We start from the raw sequence: 22,971 nt of genomic DNA, 5'->3' as shown, positions 1-22,971 counted from the left end.
GTACTGTCTTTGTCTACAGACTTTCGATCAAAGTTCTCCATGTTTGTTGTCAAGGAAGTTGTCAAGGAAGTAAGTTTGTGTTTATACAGGATGTACCGCCCCCAACTACCGTCAACCAATCATGTCAATGCGGAGCCTTCCACATTGTAAAAGCCAATTTATGCTTGGTTTGGAGGTTCCATAACAGGTTGTGACAACACTTCCTTGACAACTTGCTTCACAACAGCTCTGCTCTGCTCCATGAAGCGCAAGAAGTAGGAATGCCCTAACTTCTGCAGAGGCTGTATCACAGTAAATGACTCTGCATGGTCAATCAGACATCTGCAGTGACTGTACAGCATTTGCTGTGGTGTGGCCTCAGCATTCATACTTGTGCTTTGCAGAGCAGAACTGTTGTGAAGGAAGCTGTCTTGGAAGTGAGTTTGTGTTTATACAGGACCTCCCACCTCCACCTACCTTCAACCAATAATGTTAATGTGGTGCTATATGGAGCCCTCCACATTGTTGCAAAATTTGTGACTCATGGCAATGTGGTATGGAGCTCGATTTGGGCCTCTGCAAGCCTCTGGAGGCTCCACAATTATGTCACACCCTCCATATGGAACCTCTGGCCCACATTTTCAGATCAAGCATAAATGGGCATTTATAGATCAGCAGATCATTGCACTGGCCTTGCTCTGGCGTGCTGACCCTCGTAAAGTCGTGAAGTGGTACATCATCATCACTATCGGCACATTCGGCAGGGCCTCCTCTCTGAACGCCGTTGACATCACTGCTGCCCTAATCACGCGCCACTTTCAGCGGTCCAATCGCAGACAGGAGAACTGCCTCTGTCTTGATAACTTTTTCCCCATCACTTCCGGGCTGATAACAAGGGCCATAGATGCCCGCAGATTTCCACTAAAATCTCTTAGTTTGATGTATACATTGGCACCATAGCTTTTATGTTTGACATGATGACAAAAGCCAGCAAATGATTTTGGTGTATTGACGAAATTATTTCAAGAGCCGCGAGAATAGCGGGCGAGAAAGAGGTGAGATTGCATTGTCTGTGCTCTCGATTCTTGCAGATGTGCTGCAATGTTAGCTAGCTAACGTTAGCTGGCTAGTAATGCTGTTTCGTAGCTTGCTACCTATCTCTCGACAGATAATCAAATGTTATTCTTTGTAATTGAAATGAGACTAATGCCATCTGGCTTTGGTCGAAACGTTTTTTTTTGTTGGTATTAGTTAGCTAGCCGTGTATCTTTCTAATCCACAGCACACCTGTAATGCCGGGCTGATGATGGTGATGTTAACGTCGATGCTAACTGTCTTGCGTCCCTCCACCTGTCTGGCAGCGTTAAAGTAAGCTGCTATGTAACTAGCTAGCATAGACGGTGGTTGTAACAAAAGGAAATCTTCATGGCATTTTGAGTGTATTGATCTACCCATTTATGTCACGTTTGATTGCATTTTATTAGGGTTGTTTCTTAGCTAACTAACGTAGGCTATATGTTTTTTTGTGTTTTATCCAACTAACGTTAGCTAACATACCGGTAGCATAACAGATGGCTATGGTCTGACTGTGAGACCCAGTTCAGGATTTAGGATGGTCAGGTACTTTGATTTGATTAACCTATGCCAGTATGCCAGCAACTAATGCTATGGCACCACATGAGCCATAGTTCACATATTGTTAACTGTTGTGCAAACTGTGTTTATGATGACGCTGGTGGACAGTGGTGGATTGCTCCAGATTATCTGACCTTTTTTTGTTTTTAATTAACAACAGACACTATCTCTCTCTCAAAGTCTCTAGGAATGTTGTCTTTACTTTCTGGTCGAGTGACGGTAGACAGTTTACACAGCAGAGCATGCCTTCTGGGTGATTGAGAGTTCTGTTTTTGAGAGCAGAACCAGACTTGACCTAGGCTTTCCCTAACCATAACGAAAAACAATGACTCATTTGTTTACATTTACAGGAGTAGGCCTAACTAGATATTTCTGTGCTGTTAGGCCTGAATTTCAGTTTGCATCCCGTTAAGCCACATGGTCTGCCAGCCATTATTACTGTGTCATGACTCATGTACATGGAGACACAGAGTAGCCTAAAAACTTGACTGGTTGGTCTTCTGAGGTATGTCCTTAGGCAGTTATTAGCAGACAATTCCACAGTAATAGAGTGACACTGAGACTCAGATTATTATTTTTTTCACTTTAAAATGTACAGTGCATTCGGAAAGTATTCATACCTCTTGACTTTTCTACATTTTATGTTACAGCCTTATTCTAAAATTGATTACATTGGTGAGGGAGAAAAAAATCTACACACAATACCCCATTATGACAAAGCAAAAACAGGTTTAGACATTTTTGAAAATGTATTAAAAAATAAATATCTGAAATAATACATTTACACAAGTATTCAGACCCTTTACTCAGTACTTTGTTGAAGCACCTTTGGCAGCGATTACAGCCCCGAATCTTGTGTATGACGCTACAAGCTTGGCACACCTGTATTTGTGGAGTTTCTCTCATTCCTCTCTGCAGATCCTCTCAAGATCGATCAGGTTGGATGGGGAGTGTCGCGGCACAGCTATTTTTAGGTCTTTCCCGAGAGATCGGGTTTAAGTCCAGGCTCTGGCTGGGCCACTCAAGGACATTTAGAGACTTGTCCTGAAGCCACTCCTGCATTGTCTTGGCTGTGTGCTTAGGGTCGTTGTCCTGTTGGAAGGTGAACCTTCGCCCCAGTCTGAGGTCCTGAGTGCTCTGGAGCGGCTGAAAAACATCCCCACAGCATGATGCTGCCACCACCATGCTACACCGTAGGGATGGTGTGAAGTTTCCTCCAGACGTGAAGCTTGGCATTCAGGCCAATGGGTTGAATCTGGGTTTCATCAGACCAGAGAATCTTGTTTCTCATGGTCTGAGAGTCTTTAGGTGGCTTTTGGCAAACTCCAAGCTGGCTATCACGTGCCTTTTACTGAGGAGTGGCTTCCGTCTGGCCACTCTACCATAAAGGCCTGATTGGTGGAGTGCTGCAGAGATGGTTGTTCTTCTGGAAGGTTCTCCCATCTCCACAGAGGAGCTCTGTCAGTGACCATTTTGTTCTTGGTCACCTCCCTGACCAAGGCCCTTCTCCCCCGATTGCTCAGTTTGGCCGGGCAGCCAGCTCTAGGAAGAGTCTTGGTGGTTCCAACCTTCTTCAATTTAAGAATAATGGAGGCCACTGTGTTCTTGGGGACATTCAGTGCTGCATATTTTTTTGACCGTTCTTCCCCAGATCTGTGTCTAGACACAATCCTGTCTTGGAGCACTACGGACAATTCCTTAGATCTCATGGCTTGGTTTTTGCTCTGACAAGCACTGTCAACTGTGGGATCTGATGTAGACATGCATGTGCCTTTCCAAATCATGTCCAATCAAGTGAATTTACAACAGGTGGACTCCCAACAAAATTGTAGAAACATCTCAAGGATTATCATTGGAAACAGGATGCACTTGAGCTCAATTTTGAGTCTCGTAGCAAAGGGTCTGAATACTTATATATAATTAAGTTATTTCTGTTTTTATATTTTATATTAAAAACCTGTTTTTGCTTTGTCATTATGGGGTATTGTGTGTAGATTGATGTGGAAAAAGTTAATTTAATCCATTTTAGATTAAGGCTGTGATGTAACAAAATCTGGAAAAAGTCAAGGGGCCTGAATACTTTCCAAATGCACTGTATGTAAAGTAAAAACCAATGATTGCGAATTTCCAAAAAATGTAACAAAAAACACATTTACTTGAACACGGTGCAGATGCAAGGTTTGGTAACAGAATGGCTGTTTGTGCTGTGATTCTGTTATCAAACTTTGCATCTGCACTGGTCTTCAAGTAAATGTGTTTTTGTACACATTTCTGTGGAAATTGTTAAAAGTTGTCCATGTGCAGAGTTGTAGTGTTTGTTGAACTTTGCAATCAGCGGTTTTTGCTTGACATACATTTTTAAAGTGAGAAATCTGAATCACAGTGTCACTCCATTTCCATGTAATTGCTCTAGCCTCTCTACTATAGAGGCTGGACCTGTATATCTGGTCTCGGGTGACAAAGCCTTGAATTTCTGGTGAATGAATCAACAGAAATTTGACGAAGAGCTGTGGTACTTTGCATCAGTAGCTTGACTATCTTATAGTATTCTGACTTGGTGATGTGTGCTTCAACATCATAGGCTGCTGGTTTAAGAGTCAAGAATGCATGATCATTGACCAGGGTACAGACAGAGTTCTCTTCTGAAAGGTCATGGGTTAGTTTAGCCTCAGCCTAGCATCCCACACAACGTGGACGAATACCTACTTATTAAGGGAAGTGTGTGTAACAGGGTTATTCTACTTCTCTACATGCACAACTAGGCCTATAGTCTCCTTTGAGGTTAATTACTTTTTATGGAACAAAATCTCTTTGGAGGAAATCTAGCTCAAGTATAGTAGCAATGCTCTCAATGTGTTATGGAACCCAATCCTAGTTTTGAAGCATGAACACTGAGATAAGGCAAAGGGTTCGACAATTGCAGAAAGAGATACTAAAATGTGATCAAAACAACCACAGATGGTTGAATCACAGCTGTATGGATATAATCTTATCTTGGGTATAATCTGTTATCTCTTCAATGAAGCATTTGTGATGGTAGTAATACCGTAAAGATAAGTACGAGATTCTACAAACCATTAACAATAGCATAGCCCCATGCACTGGAGTCTTATCTTGTAATAGTAGCCTAGTAGTAGTAGTAGAAAATGTTGTTGTTATTATTACAAAGAAGGTTGGTAGCACAGGTTGCCAATCTGTTTAATACCAAATAGAAATGTTTTCCCCAAATGCGGATTCAATCTTTAAATAATGGACTGGACTGACATGTAGCCTATTGGGGAATGGGGATATTCACATCGTTAATATTTGAAGAAGTGTCGTTCTGATGTTAGGCCCAGGGTACAGTAGGCAATATTTGCTGATAAGGTTTAGAGAGGTGTGGATGGACATGGGTAGGCCTAAAGTTTTTTGTTTGTTATTCCACTGCAATAGACCACTTATTTGTTTACTAGCAGTGGCTGAATATCCTTTGTAAACAGTTTGTTATTTCAACCACAGTGATGCTTTGTGTAACGGAGACCCACCAAGCCCAACCCAACCCCGGGTCGTATTTGTTAGGGAACATCGTAGTAAAACATTTTGCAACGGAAAACAAACATTTGTATTTCTTATTGGACAGGTTTAGGTAGTCCCTCCCTGTTTCTTCCATTTGGTGCCAAATGAATGACCCACCCACCCCTGGCTTTTGTGTCCTTGTGCGAGAGAGAGCGAGAGAGGAAGTGAACAGGAATAGTGCTGCTGACCAAGGAAGAGGCTGAGGAGAGGATAGGGATGTGCCTCCTCCCCAGACATTGATTTATCACATTTTCCTGCCAATCTTCACCCTGTCCCTGCAGCTGGCTGGTGCAGATAGGATACTGACCCAAACACAGGATGGTGCAAGATACACAACCCAACAATACAGTTTGGTAGAGCTTTGTCTGCATGCCATATTGTTGATTGGTTGTTGTTTTGTAGGTTCACCGTTGATTAGGTGTTTTCTGATACCTGCTTGCCTAGCATGACTACCAGTATTGGTACGTTACTAATGTTTTGTTTGAGTCTCATTTAAAAACAAAACATTTGATCTGTCTATCCCTCCCGCTCCACCGCCTGTCTTCATCTCTGACGTGTGTTGTCTGTTCTCTCCCTACAGGTAACCTGACTCTTCTACCGAGCAGCGTCTGTTAGTCCATCAAGCAGATCCACCAAAGGGACCACCAGTGCATGACAAGGAACACAACCAGTCTCCAAAAGAAGTATCTGGGTGTGTCCCTCACCCTTCCTGCCCACCTCAACTGACACCACCCCCTGACCCTTGAACCCTTACCTGCAAGATGAAACTGAAAGAGGACATGAACCCGCTGCTGCTGCAAGTCTTCCGCTCAGTGGTCTGGGTCTGCTCTTTCATTACCTTCCTGCCATGGTACTTCCTCTCGGGTGCCGGCACCAACCTAGACCGGGCACGGCGGGTCAAGGCGCGGTCAGTGAGCGGGCGTCCAGCAGGCCCTTACCGGGCGACCAACCGGGCGGGCGGTATCCATCAGAAGCTGGTGTGGTCCTTGCACCTGGGGGTGGACACCCTGGACAAGGTGATGGTGCACGGGGCGACCAGGTTTCCAGAGAGGGACTGCCTGGGCACCAGAGAGGTGCTGAACGAGGAGGACGAGCTCCAACCCAACGGGAAGGTCTTCAAGAAGGTGAGGAAGAGAGGGGAAAAGTGGATTTGAATAGCTTTCTGGATGTAATGTGTGATATGTTGTGTTTTAAGTTGTGCATGAGAAAGCCTCCTCACTACTGTTGCAGTAGTACTAGGAGAACATTAGATGGCACTGTCTGACCACGTTTGAAGGCTGCAGAGGTTGTGTATGACTCTGGTTTTTATAGTTAATTCTGGGATAATAGTGCTGTCGGTGTGTGACTGTTTAGTAGTGCACTACTAGTATGTGTTATTTGTGAAGGTTATCCTAGGGGAGTATCAGTGGATGTCGTACGAGGAGACCTACCAGGCAGCAGTGTGTTTTGGCAGTGGTCTGGCTGCGCTGGGCCAGAGGCCTCAGTGTAACATCGCCATTTTCTGTGAGACCAGGGCTGAGTGGATGATAGCAGCACAGGCCTGCTTCATATACAACTTCCCATGTGAGTGGTTATGTGACAGACCGTAACACACATTATAGCAGCACAGAAACACACACAGCACAAACACACTCACACACCTTCTTTCGTAGGATGAATCTCTAACCCAGTGTGTTATTCTACCAGTGGTGACGTTGTACTCTACTCTGGGCGGAGCGGCCATCGCCCACGGTCTCAACGAAACAGAGATCACCCACATCATCACCAGCAAAGACCTGCTACACAGCCGTCTCAAGGTAGGCTCTGCTCACCTTGTCCTGATCACTTCCTGCAATGCCATATGAGACAGTACAAACTAGCCAGATATTGAAATATGCCCACATTTTAAATGGTGTTACCCCATGTCCTGTTATGTCAAACTAGATGGTACACACACCAGCTTTATGTTTATAGTGAAAATATGCCCACATTATGAATACGTTTCACCCATAAATATGCATTGGAACTAGGGCTGTTAAAGTTAACGTGACATGTTTATCAGCTGAATGTTTTGGGATGCTGTTAATTGCGTACGTGTTTCCGCACGGACCATTTTAAGAGCTGAAGATCGTGTGCCTCTAGCCACAATCATGTAAGTTATGCCAAATATTACCGGACCGATGTTTTTTCTTCGGATTCGTGCGTGTGTCTCGGGCCGTTTTAAACTACTCGTGAGCCGCTCTTTTTTTGATTTGTTTAGCTAGCTGGTCATATGCTAGCTAGCAACCTGATAACTTGTCCCCTGACTAGGCTATGCACACATTTGGCACAGGAAGAACTGAAAAGGAATAGGATACTCAAAGAGATGCTTCAAATGTAGGCTGCATATGCAAGAGGTGTGTGTGTGTGTGTGTGTGTGTGTGTGTGTGTGTGTGTGTGTGTGTGTGTGTGTGTGTGTGTGTGTGTGTGTGTGTGTGTGTGTGTGTGTGTGTGTGTGAAGTTCTCTGAACAGTACAGATGGTTACAGAATTTCATAACATTGTTGGACAAGTTTAATATTTCTTTGTATCCATAGAGCCAGTTCTTTTCTTTCCTATAGTCACACATATTTACAATGCCTGACGTGTTAACAGTACTTAAAGCTGTGTGTGTGTCTGTCCAACTGCAATGTAGTCGATCTCAAACACGCATTTGACTTACTCAGTCAATAGCTACTTACTCTCTCCTTTCCTCCTCCCCTCTCCTCCCAGGCCATCCTGTTAGAGGTGCCTCGGCTGCAGCACATTATCGTGGTGGACAGTAAGCCAACCAGCTGGCCTGGCTTCCCCCGCGGCATCATGGTCCACAACTTGGTCGCGGTGCAGGAGCTGGGCTCTAGACCCGACAACAGTAAGGAGGGAGAGTGTGGGTGGGTAGGTTGTATGTTGGGGTCTATGTGATGTCTGACACGGTACAGTACTTCTGCCCTGTGTTCTTAGTGACTCTGTACCCATATGGCGATATGTACCCTCTCTGTCATAGCCTATCAGATTGTATTAGCCCTGTGCGTGCCCTCTTGACAGAAAGTTATCCGTACTCCGATGCTCCCGCATTGTGCATTGTTCTGACCCGAAGCTCTTGGTCTGTGTGACCTCTAACCTCCCTGCTGCTCCCCTCTATGTGGCTGTGTGTAGTGGCGGTGGCACGCCGGCAGCCTCTGCCCTCTGACATCGCTGTCATCATGTACACCAGCGGCTCCACCGGCATCCCCAAGGGTGTGATGATCTCCCATAGCAACATCATCGCGGGCATCACGGGCATGGCAGAGCGCATCCCAGACCTGGAGTACGTACAGAGCCCTAGGGTGTCTTCTAGATTCTATCTCCTTTTTTTCTCTCTCAATGCCTCTTTCCCCTCATATGCCCTGATCACTGTCTCTTTCTCTTTTCATTATTCTCTCTTTCTCTCTTTGCCACCTTTTCCCCTATAGTATGTCAACCTCTCTCTCTCTTTCTCCTCTTGTCTCTCACCTCCTCAGCATCTCCTTCCCTCTGTAGTATGTTGTGTGTCTGTATGTTTGGCTGTTGAATAAAATGTTTTTTTTTTCATTCGTGCAGTGAGACAGACACCTACATTGGGTACCTACCGCTGGCTCATGTTCTGGAGCTCAGTGCAGAGATGGTGTGTATCTCTCACGGCTGCCGCATCGGATACTCCTCCCCACAGACGCTAGCAGACCAGGTACACACACACACACATACCAAGCACACACAAGCCAAGAAACAATCCCACGCATGCCAAGCAGCACCACCAGATCTCTTCTAAGCTCTCCTCCTGTTCTCTGTCCCCTCACTGATCCACTCTCTCTTTCCTCTGTCTCTTCTCTCTCCATCCCAGTCGACAAAGATTAAGAAGGGCAGTAAAGGAGACACCAGTGTTCTGAAGCCTACACTCATGGCTGCTGTACCGGTAAGCACCCAATCAGACCTCTTCTCCAAAGCTAGCATAAAATATATAAACGGTTAATATTCAGTTAAATGAAACACCAGTGCAAATTCTATGACCTGAGTAAGATACACAGAATGTTTTGGCATGGCCCCTTTAATTGAAGTGGTATTTTTCCTTTCCTTCTCTGTCCCTCTGTCTCCTCTTATAGGAAATCATGGATCGCATCTATAAGAATGTGATGACGAAGGTGGAGGAGATGAGCAGTGTGCAGAGAACCCTGTTTGTGTTGGCCTACAACTATAAGATGGAACAGATGACCAAGGGCTACAGGACCCCGCTCTGTGACAGGTAACACACACCTGTTGCACAGCAAACAAATGCATGTGCACGCACACACACAGTGAGTAATGATTGATAGACTATAATTCCACTTTTTCCCCTTTCACTTGCTCAGTGGTGCGCACAACAAACAAACCAATACTCTCGATATAGCTTGGGGCGTTGCTGTGGGGGGGGTTCTTGCATTAAAAAGAAACATAAGGTTCACACACATTTTTACTGTGTGGTGAATGACTTGTTGTTTGCTTTGGTGTTATAGTTAGTGCCATCAAAGTATACACACCCCTTGACTTATTCCAATTCAAAATGGATTAAGAAAATGTTTTCTCAACCATCTACACACAATACCCCACAATGACAAAGTGAAAACATGTTTTTAGAATTTGTTGCATATACAGAAATATCTAATTTACGTAAGTATTCACACCTTTCAGTTAATACTTTGTAGAAGCACCTTTGGCAGCGATTACAGCTGTCTTTCTGGGTGTGTCTCTTAAGAGCTTTCCACACTTTTTTATTTTTATTTTTTATTTAACCTTTATTTTACATTTGCCCATTTATTTTTTTCAAAATTCTTCAAGCTATGTCAAATTGGTTGTTGGTCATTGCTAAACAGCCATTTTCAGGTCTTGCCATAGATTTTTAAGTAGATTTAAGTCAAAACTGTAACTCAGCCACTCAAGAACATTTGTATTCTGGACAGGCTTCCTTCTTTTCGCTGTCATTTAGGTTAGTATTGTGGAGTAACTACAATGTTGTTGATCCATCCTCAGTTTTCTCCTATCACAGCCATTAAACTCTGTAACTGTTTTAAAGTCACCATTGGCCTCATGGTGAAATAAATCCCTGAGCGGTTTTCTTCCTCTCCGGCAACTGAGTTAGGAAGGACGCCTGTATCTTTGTAGTGACTGGGTGTATTGATACACCATCCAAAGTGTAATTAATAACTTAATTATGCTCAAAGGGATATTCAAAAAAAATGCCCATCTACCAATAGGTGCCTTTCTTGCGAGGCATTGGAAAACCTCTGGCCTTTGTGGTAGAATCTGTGTTTGAAATTCACTGCTCGACTAAAGAACCTTACTATTATCTGTATGTGTTGGGTACAGAGATGAGGTAGTCATTCAAAAAATCATGTTAAACACTTATTGCACACACAGTTCATGCAATTTATTATGTGACTTAAGCACATTTCTACTCCTGAACTTATTTAGGGTCGTCATAACAAAGGGGTTGAATACTTATCGACTCAAGAAAATTCAGCTTTTCATTTTTTATGAATTTGTAAAAAATTCAAAGAACATAATTCCACTTTGACATTATAGGGTATTGTGTGTGTGTGTAGGCCAGTGACAAAAAAAATCAATGGAATTAGTTTTTAATTCAGGCTGTAACACAACAAAATGTGGAAAAAGTCTGGGGTGTGAATACTTTCTGAAGGCACTGTATCCTCTGACTCACTGTCATATCCTCTTTTCAGTCTTATTATTTTCTCTCTCCCCCCACCGCTCTCTCTCTCCAGTCTGGTGTTTAGGAAGGTGCGCTCGTTGTTAGGAGGTCACATGCGGGTGCTGTTGTCGGGCGGAGCGCCCCTTTCTGCCGCCACCCAGCGCTTCATGAACATCTGCCTCTGCTGTCCCGTGGGCCAGGGCTACGGCCTCACTGAGACCTGCGGAGCTGGCACCATCAGTGAGAGTAAGAGGGAGGGTAGCTGGAGGGTTAGAGGGAAGGTAGATGGAGGAGGTCTAATAAGAAGGGAGGGAGGATGAAGGAGAGGGTAGTATGTAGACTCCCGCTGCCTGGGAGAGCGGGATGGGGCATGATAGAGAGAAAGCCAAGTGATTGTACACACTAGTGCTATGCTATGTTCTCACACTTATTTTTTCACTCTCTCTGTGTCAGTGTGGGACTACAGCACAGGCCGGGTCGGAGCTCCTCTGGTCTGCTCTGAGATCACCCTCAAGGACTGGGAAGAGGGTGAGTACATGGCATTGGGACTGTAGAATGGGTGATAGTAGGGGAGGGCTGGGAAGAGTACAGGTGAGACTGGAGGGTGGATTTCGGTGGGTTGGGCCGGGAGGTTGGAGGTTAGTGGGGTTGGGGGCTTGGGTGAATTGGAAGGGGTGGCGCTGAAGATAGCCCTCATCTTCTTCTCCTTCTCTTCCCCAGGCGGTTACTACAGCACAGACAAGCCCAACCCAAGAGGTGAGATTGTGATCGGCGGGCCCAATGTGACCATGGGTTACTACAAGAACGAGGTGAAGAACCGCGAGGACTTCTTCGTGGACAGCGACGGCCAGCGCTGGTTCTGTACGGGAGACATCGGGGAGCTCCACCCTGACGGCTGCCTCAAGATCATCGGTGACGAACCAGGCGACCAAGAGAACATTCTAGACTAGACACCTAGCTTAGGCGCAGAACATGTTCTCATCAGTAGTGGAATGGGGATTGTGGTGTGTGTGTGTCTAACAGTGTGTTCCTCTTGTGTAGACCGTAAGAAGGACCTGGTGAAGCTCCAGGCTGGGGAGTATGTGTCTCTGGGGAAGGTGGAGGCCATGCTGAAGAACTGCCCTTTCGTAGACAACATCTGTGCTTACGCAAACAGGTAACAATGCACATATTACTGTATATACTACCCGTGTGACTAGACTCTATATATACACTCCCCTACCTATTTATATGGACGGTGAAACAAACTTTTAATTTGGCGCTATACCTCAGCATTTTGGATTTGACATCAATGTCTCATATGAGGAGACAGTACAGAATGTCACCTTTATATTTGAGGGTATTTTCATAAATATCTGTTTTACTGTTTAGAAATGAAAGCACTATGTATCTACTCCCCCCATTTGAAGCTGTCAAGTGTTAAGACAAATTCACTTAGAAGTAGTCAAAAGTTGACTATTTGTTTCCACTGTCATTGCAGGCAATAACTACATCAAGCTTGTGACTCTGCAAACTTGTTGGATGCGTTTTCAATTTGTTTGGGTTGTGTTTCGGATTATTTTGTGCCCAATAGAAATGAATGGTAAATAATGTATTGAGCCATTTTGGAGTCACTTTTATTGTAAATAAGAATAGAATGTTTCTGAACACTTGTACATTAGTGTGGATGCTACCATGATTACGGATAATCATCATTGATTACATACATTATTTAGCATTGGGCATGACATAATCTGAAACGCAACCAAAACAAACTGCAAATGCATCCCATAAATGTGTTGCGTGCTCGGAATTTGGGACCAAATACTAAACTTTTGACTACTTTAATAAACTACAAGTGAATTTGTCCAAATACTTGAATCCTTCAAATGGATACATAAACTAGATACATAAAGTGCATTTATTTCCAAACAGATAGGTGTTAAAACACCCTAAAATATAAGGTGACATTCTGTACTGTTGCCTCACATGAAACACTTGATCTCAAATCCAAAATGCTGGAGTACAGAACCAAATTAAAAGTTTTAGCTTCACTGTCCATATATATACTGTACATAGGGGATTTGGTATTTATTAGGATCCCCATTAGCTGCTGCCAAAGCATCAGCTACTCTTCCTGGGCTCCACATGAAACATGACAAAATACATAGTACAAAACATTATTAGTCAAGGACTGAAATACTTCCATTTAAAACGTGTCACACAGCCTGCATATCAGTACCTACACTGCATTCGGAAAGTATTCAGACCCTTTCCTTTTTTCCATTTTTTTTAACGTTACAGCCTTATTCTAAAATGGATTACATTGTTTTTTTCCCTCTATCTACACACAATACCCTATAATGACAAAGCAAAAACTGGTTGAGAAATTTTAAAAAATGTATTAAAAATAAATAACTGAAATATAACATTTAGATAAGTATTCATACCCTTTACTCAGTACTTTGTTGAAGCACCTTTGGCAGCGATTACAGCCCCGAGTCTTGGGTATGACGCTACAAGCGTGGCACACCTGTATTTGTGGAGTTTCTCTCATTCTTCTCTGCAGATCCTCTCAAGATCGATCAGGTTGGATGGGGAGTGTCGCGGCACAGCTATTTTTAGGTCTTTCCCGAGATATTCGATCGGGTTTAAGTCCAGGCTCTGGCTGGGCCACTCAAGGACATTTAGAGACTTGTCCTGAAGCCACTCCTGCATTGTCTTGGCTGTGTGCTTAGGGTCGTTGTCCTGTTGTAAGGTCTGTATTTGTTTTTCATTAAGGATCTCTCTGTACTTTGCTCTGTTCATCTTTCGTTTGATCCTGACTAGTCTCCCAGTCCCTGCTGCTGAAAAACATCTCCACAGCATGATGCTGCCCCCACCATGCTTTTTAAAAATTATATATATCTTTTTTTTCACCGTAGGGATGGTGCCAGGTTTCCTCCAGACGCTTGGCATTCAGGCCAAAGAGTTCAATCTTGGTTTCATCAGACCAGAGAATCTTGTTTCTCATGGTCTGAGAGTACTTTAGGTGCCAAGCGGGCTGTCATGTTCCTTTTACTGAGGAGTGGTTTCCGTCTGGTCACTCTACCATAAAGGCCTGATTGGTGGAGTGCCACAGAGATGGTTCTCCCATCTCCACAGAGGAACTCTGGAGCTCTGTCAGAGTGACCATCGGGTTCTTGGTCACCTCCCTGACCAAGGCCCTTCTCCCCAGATTGCTCAGTTTGGCCGGGCGGCCAGCTCTAGGAAGAGTCTTGGTGGTTCCAAACTTCTTCAATTTAAGAATGATGGAGCCACTGTTCTTGGGGACCTTCAATGCTGCAGACATTTTTTGGTACCCATCCCCAGATCTGTGCCTCGACACAATCCTGTCTCGGAGCTCTACAGACAATTCCTTCAACTTCATGGCTTGGTTTTTTGCTCTGACATGCACTGTCAACTGTGGGACTTATATAGACAGATGTGTACCTTTCCAAATCATGTCCAATCAATTGAATTTACCACAGGTGGACTCTAATCAAGTTGTAGAAACATCAAGGATGATCAATGGAAACTGGAATAAAATGTATTTAATCAATTTTAGAATAAGGCTGTTATGTAACAAAATGTGGGAAAAGTGACACACTATCTAGGTCTAATACATAGTACCGTGCAAATGACAATACAATATATATAAAATGGCTGTCTCTCTTCACAGTCCCCTTTGTGCAGTAAGGTGTTCTTTTATCTATTTTTTTTTGTAGTTTTATTGTTAGCTAGCTTTTAGTTTTTGAGATATTTAGCACCAGCCTATTGCTAGTTACCCTTTCTAAAACTGACTGGAGCTCTGTTAAGTGCCTCAGTTATTTATTTTACTACTACTGCCGACGCATATACTGTTGAGACATCAGGGTACAGACACACAGGCTTTATTCAAAGTCAGTGGAATGTCATTTGTAAAAACAGAAATCAATAATAGTCCAAGCTGGCTGCCCTGCGGTACACCACAGTCAACTGAATATGCATGAGCGAGGCTTACATTAACGAAAACCCTCTGTTCTATTAGATAAGTAACTCAATCCATTTTAAGGCAGAAGATGCAAATCCATAACACCTATGTTTTTTAAGCCATAGGTTATGATCAATGACATCAAAAGCTGCACTGAAGTCTAACAAAACAGCTCCCACAATCTTCTTACTATTAATTTCTTTCAGCCAATCATCAGTCATTTGTGACAGTGCCGACCTTGTTGAGTGCCCTTCCCTATAAGCATGCTGAAAGTCTGTTGTTAATTTGTTTTCTGTAAAATAAGATTCTATTTGATCAAACACACATTTTTCCAAAAGTTTACTAAGCACTTGTAACAGGCTGTTTGAACCATTAAAGGGAGCTCTGCTATTCTTGAGTAGCGGCGACCTTTGCCTCCTTCCTTGTCTGGGCGCGCACTCTGTTTTCTAGGTTTTAATTGAAGATGTGGCAAACAGGAGTCACAATGTATTTCGCTACCAACCTCAGCAATTTACCACCCAGGTTGTTGGTACCAGGGGGTTTGTCCTTATTTATAGATAGCAACAATTGTTTCACCTCTTCCACACCCTCTTTTTGGAACTCAAAACTACAGTGCTAGTCTTTCATTATTTGGTCCATTATGTGTGAATATGAAGGCTCAGCATTTGTTGTTTGCCTGTCAAATTAAGTTTGCTAATCTTGTCAACAAAAGTTAATGTGGTTAGCAATATCAAAGGGTTTTATGAACAAGCCATCTGCCTCAATGAAGGATGGAGCTGAGTTTGCTTTTTTGCCTAGAATTTAATTTAAAGTACTCCAGAGCTTTTTACTATCATTCTTTATATAATTTATTTTTGTTTAGTTACGTGATTTCTCAATTTACTGTGTTTGCCAGTCTGCTGTGTTGTCAGACTTATTTGCTATCCCCTTATTATCTGTCTTTGTCAACTCTTTCCATCACCCTGTCTGTGCCATCCATGTTCTCTCTTTCTCTCCATCCTATATCCTGGGGGTTCCCAACCTTTTCCCCCCATGGACCCCTATTTCAATGAGATGTGTTAAATGCACCACCAGGTTCCTGTAATTCTACGTAGTTTAACATATCTATTGTTGGGTATGCTATTACATGGTAATAATCCTCAATCAAGTCTTGCCCATATTTTATGTTATTTCCTTACCAAATATGTTGTAATATTGTAATTCCCATTCAAAGTGAAGCCCCCCCCTTCAAATCAATGAGGCCCTGCTATTCCCCCAGGACACTTTGGCGACCCCTAGGTTGGGAACCACTGCTCTATCCTATTCTGACTCATCTTTCTCTCAATCTCTACCTTTATTAACTCATAGTATTCTTGTTATTCTAATAATATAAAAAGGAAATACAGATCTACTGTATTGGCTTAACAAAATTAATGCTACTTCTCTCCTCTCTTAGTGACCAGTCATATGTGATTGGCTTTGTGGTGCCCAATCAAAAGCAGCTGACAGTGCTGGCGGAGCAGAGAGGGTTACGGGGCAGCTGGGAGGAGATCTGTAACAACCCTGACATGGAAAGAGACGTCCTCCGCATCATCACAGAGGCTGCACTGTCAGGTAGGATAGAGGGGTGGGAAGGGATGGAGGAAAGTAAGCGTTAGTTAGGGAAGACTGGGGAGGGAGGGAAGAGGAAATGGAGAAAGGGGAGACTGATGGAGGGAGGAAAGGGGTTTCTGGTTGTATCAAGAGTATTGTTTCTCCTCCTAACCCTCACCCATCTTCATGGTCATGACGTCTCTAAAGTCCAGTGTTGTTTCCCACAGCCAAACTTGAGCGCTTTGAGATCCCTAAGAAGATCCGTCTTAGTGCAGAGCCCTGGACCCCAGAGACTGGCCTGGTTACGGACGCATTCAAACTCAAACGCAAGGAGCTCAAATCACATTACCAGGATGATATCGAAAGGATGTACGGTGGCAAGTAACACACACACTCTCTCTAAGACACACACAGGTAAAGACATATGCAAGGAATCTAAAAAACACTACCAAGATGACATGGAGACTGGAGAGGATGTACGGCGGCAAGTTAAACACACACACACACAGAGAGAAGGAACGACCCATTGTACTTCAACCTCTTGACTTCCCTTCCGACTAGTTACAATCAAACGGAAAATAACTCTGGAAAATTACTGTCAGTCAATCCAGACCCCCAACAAAGACGGAGAGGCCAAGCCAGTTGGAGCGACATCCGTTGCTTCTCTTCAAAGCTTTTTCTGGGTCTGTGTTGCTATGATGACGGTGGCATCGTTGACATTCCCGGCGGACGCACAGGAAATGACAAGTTTGTACAAAAGACTGCTTTGGCACTATGTCCATGCCCCCCCCCCCCCCTTTGGCATGTGTGTGTAGTCCAGACACCTGATGGGAGACTGGTTTGTTGTTGTGTTACTGTGGCCTGAGTCGTGTTCATTAGGCACCAAACGGAAGAAAACTACCTGAAACAGGGACGACTACCTAAACGTGTCCAATAAGAAACACTTGTTTTCCGTTGCAAAATGTTTTGCAACAGTAAACACCAATGAATATGACCCTGAAAAAGGAGGCCCTTCGGTTTAAATGTCCCATATTCAGGTTTGAGTCTATACAGGGATCTCTTTTCTTGTGTGTTTTTTTGGATGTAGTGATATTTGTTGTTCTGTTCATGTTTCATTACGGTTCTTTAACGTATACGGTTTGTCTTCATTCGCTTCCGAAGCCCATTCAATGAACATCTTGTGTCTGAGAGAAATCAGTGTTGCGAAGCCATGAAAGATTCTTTTTAAAGCAACTCGTGTTCTTAATTTGCTTTTCTTATTTTTCTGAACGGTTTGTTTCTCATTTATATTGTTTTTTCTCCTGGTTCTATTCTATTTCTCTATTGGTTCTATTCTATGGAAGAGTACGTGTTTAGTGATTTGACTAGATGAAGTCCTGTCACTCTTTTACTGTGTGTTAGTGATGTAATCTCCTTCTGGCTCTGTTCCTCTGTGGCTGGCTATGGGCTGATGTGCCTGGGTTGGCTCGTAGAACCTGTTTGTCATAAATAATCAGTGTTGGGGAAACTACTCTGAAAATATAGTTTACCAAGTTACCAATTACTTCATACTGGAAGAAGTTATGATACACTAAAGCTACCCTTAAACTATATTCTACTTAACTGAAGTAGTTCACTACATCCAAACTACTTAGTAAAAAGTTAGCATATCTAAATCTGAAATGTCAGTGACTACAAATTGCAAGACAGATCACTCGAGTCAGATGTTAACAGAATGTGTAAATTAGCCTATTAAAAACAAAAACTGTTTCAAGGGATAATTAGGCAGATCTGATGCTGAAAAAGAAAGGAAATTATTTTCTACTTCCGCCATACTACATTTGTGAAAATAAATAAATGATGTAGCCTAGTTCCAGTAGTTAGCTACACCACTACATGGCAAAAAAATGATGAACTACTGAAAACACTACCTACATTCGAATTTAGTTCCCCACTAAACTACTGCAAAATGCAGTTAAATTACTAGTTAAACTACATGTAGTTCACTTCTCCCCAACTCTATAAATAATGTAGTCTGATCCAAGATCCTCTGACTATTATTGGGATGTCATGAGTTAACCAGAGCAAGAAGAACTGATCTGGGACCAGGTTAGTAATGATGGTGAAGTGTCCAGGGTGGCTACAGGGAAGTAGGATGAAGTTGCCCCCAAAGCTGATCTAAGTTTTTCTTGTCTCCCCTATGGTTGAGGTTAGGTTGTGGAGAGGATAAGCTGATCCTTGATCTGTGCCTAAGGGCAACTTGTCATCATGGGCTGTCAATCCTACTGAGGCTCTTATTCATTTCTATCACTTAACCAGTGTGTGCGTGTGTGTATACATGCATACAGTTGAAGTCGGAAGTTTACATACACCTTAGCCAAATACATTTGAACTAAGTTAACAATTTCTGACATTTAATCCTAGTAAAAATTCCCTGTCTTAGGTCAGTTAGGATCACCACTATTTTAAGAATGTGAAATGTCAGAATAATAGTAGAGAGAACGATTGATTGATTGATTTATTTCATCACATTCCCAGTGGGTCAGAAGTTTACATACTCAATTAGTATTTGGTAGCATTGCCTTTTTAAATTGTTTATTTTGGGTCAAATGTTTTGGGTAGCCTTCCACAAGCTTCCCACAATAAGTTGGGTGAATGTTGGCCCATTCCTCCTGACAGAGCTGGTGTAACTGAGTCAGGTTTGTAGGCCTCCTTGCTCGTACACGCTTTTCAGTTCTGCCCACAAACTTTCTATTGAGGTTTGAGGTCAGGGCTTTGTGATGGCCACTCCAATACCTTGACTTTGTTGTCGTTAAGCCATTTTGCCACAACTTTGGAAGTATGCTTGGGGTCATTGTCCATTTGGAAGACCCATTTGCGACCAAGCTTTAACTTCCTGACTGATGTCTTGAGATGTTGCTTAAATATAGCCACATAATTTTCCAGTGTAGTCATTGTTAATGTTGTAAATGACTATTGTAGCTGGAAACGGCAGATTTTTTAAATGGAATATCTACATAGGCGTACAGAGGCCCATTATCAGCAACCATCACTCCTGTGTTCTAGCGGCACGTTGTTAGCTAATCCAAGTTTATCATTTTAAAAGGCTAATTGATCATTAGAAAACCCTTATGCAATTACGTTAGCACAGCTGAAAACTGTTGTTCTGATTTAAAAGAAGCAATAATATTGGGCTTCTTTAGACTAAACTAGTTGAGTATCTGGAGCATCAGCATTTGTGGGTTCGATTACAGGCTCAAAATGGCCAGAGATAAAGAACTTTCTTCTGAAACTCGTCAGTCTATTTTTGTTCTGAGAAATTGCCAAGAAACTGAAGATCTCATACAACGCGGTGTACTACTCCCGTCACAGAACAGTGCAAACTGGCCCTAACCAGAATAGAAAGAGGAGTGGGAGGCCACGGTGCACAACTGAGCAAGAGGACAAGTACATTAGAAAGTCTAGTTTGAGAAACAGACGCCTCACAAGTCCTCAACTGGCAGCTTCATTAAATAGTACCTGCAAAACACCAGTCTCAACGTCAACAGTGAAGAGGCGACTCCGGGATGCTGGCCTTCTAAGTGACCCCAAACCTTTGAACAGTAGTGTATATATAATAATGTCCAAACGTACAGCTAGGAGTGTGTGTGGTTTGTGCGTGTGCTGATGTTTGGGTTTGTTCGTGTGTGTACTCACTGCCCTGAGCTTGTTCCAAGTTCCCCTTGTTCTGGATGCCCACTCACATGACCTGTGTCAGTCTGTTACCTTTCAACGTTTTCTCCAGTAAAACAATGGTACCTACCTACACTGTATGCTGCTAAACCAGGTCTGTAGCTCCATAAACCATATCACATGAACTATCTGGCTCCGTAAACCACAAAACCACGTAAAATTGGCTCAAACCTGCCATGTTACTCCTGAAAATGATGATGACCAATGTAACTCAAGCATGTCTCCAAGAGAACCAACCAATGAATCGTAGTCCAGATCTGTAGTTGTTTGTCTCTTTGATAGCTATTTGGAAGACTGTGTGTGTCATACACTAGCACTGTCTACTCCATCGGACCCTTCTGATATTACAGTAATACATCCTCCTATTTCTATGTTACAGCTCTGTTACTATGATTGATTGAAATGTGCAATACTTATACGAAACACAAATTCTAAAACTAAATGATCTAATGGAAAAATGCAGAGAGAGCCCCTCCACAGTGTATGAATGTGTGGGTGCGGGCCTGTCTTTCCAGACAGACAGATGGGCAGACAGTAAACATTGTTATACAAGTAATAGTGTAGTCTATGGAGTGATATTAGTGCCAACAGAGATGTAATCTGAATTCAATCATCTTAAATTTAATCAAATTTATTGGCACTATGACTAAATACCAATTTTTCTGGATTGTGAAAGTACTGTGCCGATGACGATACCCAATTATATTGGGAACTCTGTAGTGAAGACTAATATTTTGGCCTTAAATGTTGTGAATGTAAAAGAAAAAGACACTAATCAGGTTTCCATCCGAGCTTCTTATGCGAGTAAAGTACATGTCAGATAAAAAATGTCACGACAGGCCTGATGGAAACAGGAAATTTGTCGGTTAACTTTCCAAATGTTGACACAACTAAATAAGCCTTGTGTGGGAACTTTTTGTGTCTAAAACGAATTATGGCGGTGGAAACGCCTTTATGCGCAAATATTGATATAATAACCATCATGTCAAAGTAAACTTAGTCGTGCAATGGAATGTTGTGTGGTCCTCCCACTACGACTCGGAAAAGCATGCAGTTTATTATGCTACAGATGAAATAAGTTATGATGAACTTCACAGGGTGGTGAAAGTCCACAGTGATGAGCTTGATGCTCCTTTCCAATAAATATTGAGCATCTTATTCTTGTGACTTGATTATCGATGACTGGCTGCCATTCGACAAATAAAAATAATCTCACTCTTTTGTCCCTAATAATCTCATGTGTAGGCTATACCCGCACTTTATCTGCAAGCTGTTGTTTAGAGCGCAAGTGCCAAGCCCAGTGTGCGCATTCACCATATAACACAATTTTTTTGTGACAAAACCATCAGTAGTTTAAAATGCGATGGAATTTTTTGTATTTTTTATGTGCACTATGTCATCACGCACAGCCTTTTGTCCACTAGTGGGAAACTGTACAACATCTTTTTATGCAGATTTTAGAATATTTGCATGAAAATCTGTCACCAATTGGATGGAAACTTTTAGCTAATAATGAAGGAAAAGGTACTGCAGGTGAACAGAATATGATTTGGGTTACATGATTCCTCGTGAATATATTTACATTTATAGTTTTATCGATAAGGCCAACATTTCCCAACTTTGATTAGGTATTTGTCAAGTTATTTTGGATACACATTTCAAAGGTATGCCAGACATCCTTCCCCAAAAGGACCTTTCTATGGATTTAATTTCAGGAAGATCAAAAACATAAAATATCTTTGGGTCATATGTATATGCCATATTGTATCTGTTGTCTGCAAATGAATTAGTGTGTTTGATTTGTGCAATGTACAGCCTAGAATAGGAACAACTTGGGTATTCAATATTTTGTCAACGGCCGTACATTTTGAAATGTATTGACTTACATTTCTTGTATTTGGGATTGTAGTTTTTTTTAACAAGGGTCTATAACACTAGTGGTTATCCTTAGTCCCAACTGGAGTCTTCAGCTGTTCCAATTAAACATTTCATCACTTGATTTGTCAACAATTTTGGGCAAATAATATTGTGAAGTCTAAAGACAGTTTAGTCTGGTGAATTTGAATGATTTATTCTTATCTGTGAGAACACAGCTCTGGTACACTCACAAATCCACTGATAGTATGAACTTGATGAACACAGTCAAAGAAAGTCCCCTTCTCAGAGGTTTGATATCGCTTGGAATATATCAGCATTCAAACACTCCCCTGTTTTGAGAGTAGTCTAAAATACTGCTACTGTTTACGAATGGGAAACCCAGATGCAGGCTAGTTCCCTTCTTACATTTCCTGATATTTCTTTCTCTGGACATTTCATTGGTTCATTGTATTCAACTCCCAACCAGTCGATCCAGTCCGCTGCTCTGCTATCCCATACCAGCCTACAATTGGTGGGTTGCCTTGTTACACGGGTCAGAAGATTCCTACATGGTTCATAGGAATATACAAAGTGCTTTGTCTGAGTGTTTGTCTCTGAGGATACACATAACGTGTCCTAGTAGTGACGTCATCCAAACTACTTTGGCATCCTTTGGTACATCAGTGTGGTGTACAGATGAATTTGACTACTCCTATTGTTTCTTGTACTGTACATATGTTGGGAGGGGAAGGGTTAATATGATCAAAGCTTATGAAAATATACCAGTTGTACAGGTGTAATACCTCTTTGTTATTGACCAGTTTTTGGGGTCTATCATTCTCCTTTTGTGTGGGTTACTGGCCTTGTGACAAGTGTCTCGTTCCTTATTTATTTGTAATTTGGCCTTGTCAGGAAAATACAAGTTTGATTGGTATAAAAATGATCATTTGTATGTGTTAATTCCGTTTCATTCATAGTTATGGGGATTATATAGATTC

At 42.4% G+C, this 22,971-nt stretch overlaps 1 protein-coding gene across 1 annotated transcript; it reads left to right on the top strand.

Moving 5' to 3' along the window:
* The first annotated feature begins 880 nt into the window (after positions 1-880).
* Positions 881-18,751, top strand: LOC120020043 (long-chain-fatty-acid--CoA ligase 3-like). The gene is made up of 15 exons (XM_038963476.1): positions 881-1,034; positions 5,750-6,293; positions 6,555-6,732; positions 6,856-6,965; positions 7,899-8,037; positions 8,322-8,472; positions 8,745-8,868; positions 9,025-9,096; positions 9,284-9,423; positions 10,937-11,109; positions 11,317-11,391; positions 11,584-11,775; positions 11,905-12,019; positions 16,269-16,426; positions 16,633-18,751. Exons 2-15 carry the CDS (start codon positions 5,931-5,933, stop codon positions 16,788-16,790), a joined length of 2,148 nt encoding a protein of 715 aa, XP_038819404.1. The 5' UTR covers positions 881-1,034; positions 5,750-5,930; the 3' UTR covers positions 16,791-18,751.
* Positions 18,752-22,971: the final 4,220 nt, after the last annotated feature.

The sequence above is a fragment of the Salvelinus namaycush genome, chromosome 25, assembly GCF_016432855.1.
Source record: "Salvelinus namaycush isolate Seneca chromosome 25, SaNama_1.0, whole genome shotgun sequence".
In the NCBI taxonomy this organism is placed as follows: domain Eukaryota; kingdom Metazoa; phylum Chordata; class Actinopteri; order Salmoniformes; family Salmonidae; genus Salvelinus; species Salvelinus namaycush.
This window is presented reverse-complemented; position numbering and strand designations above follow the sequence as displayed.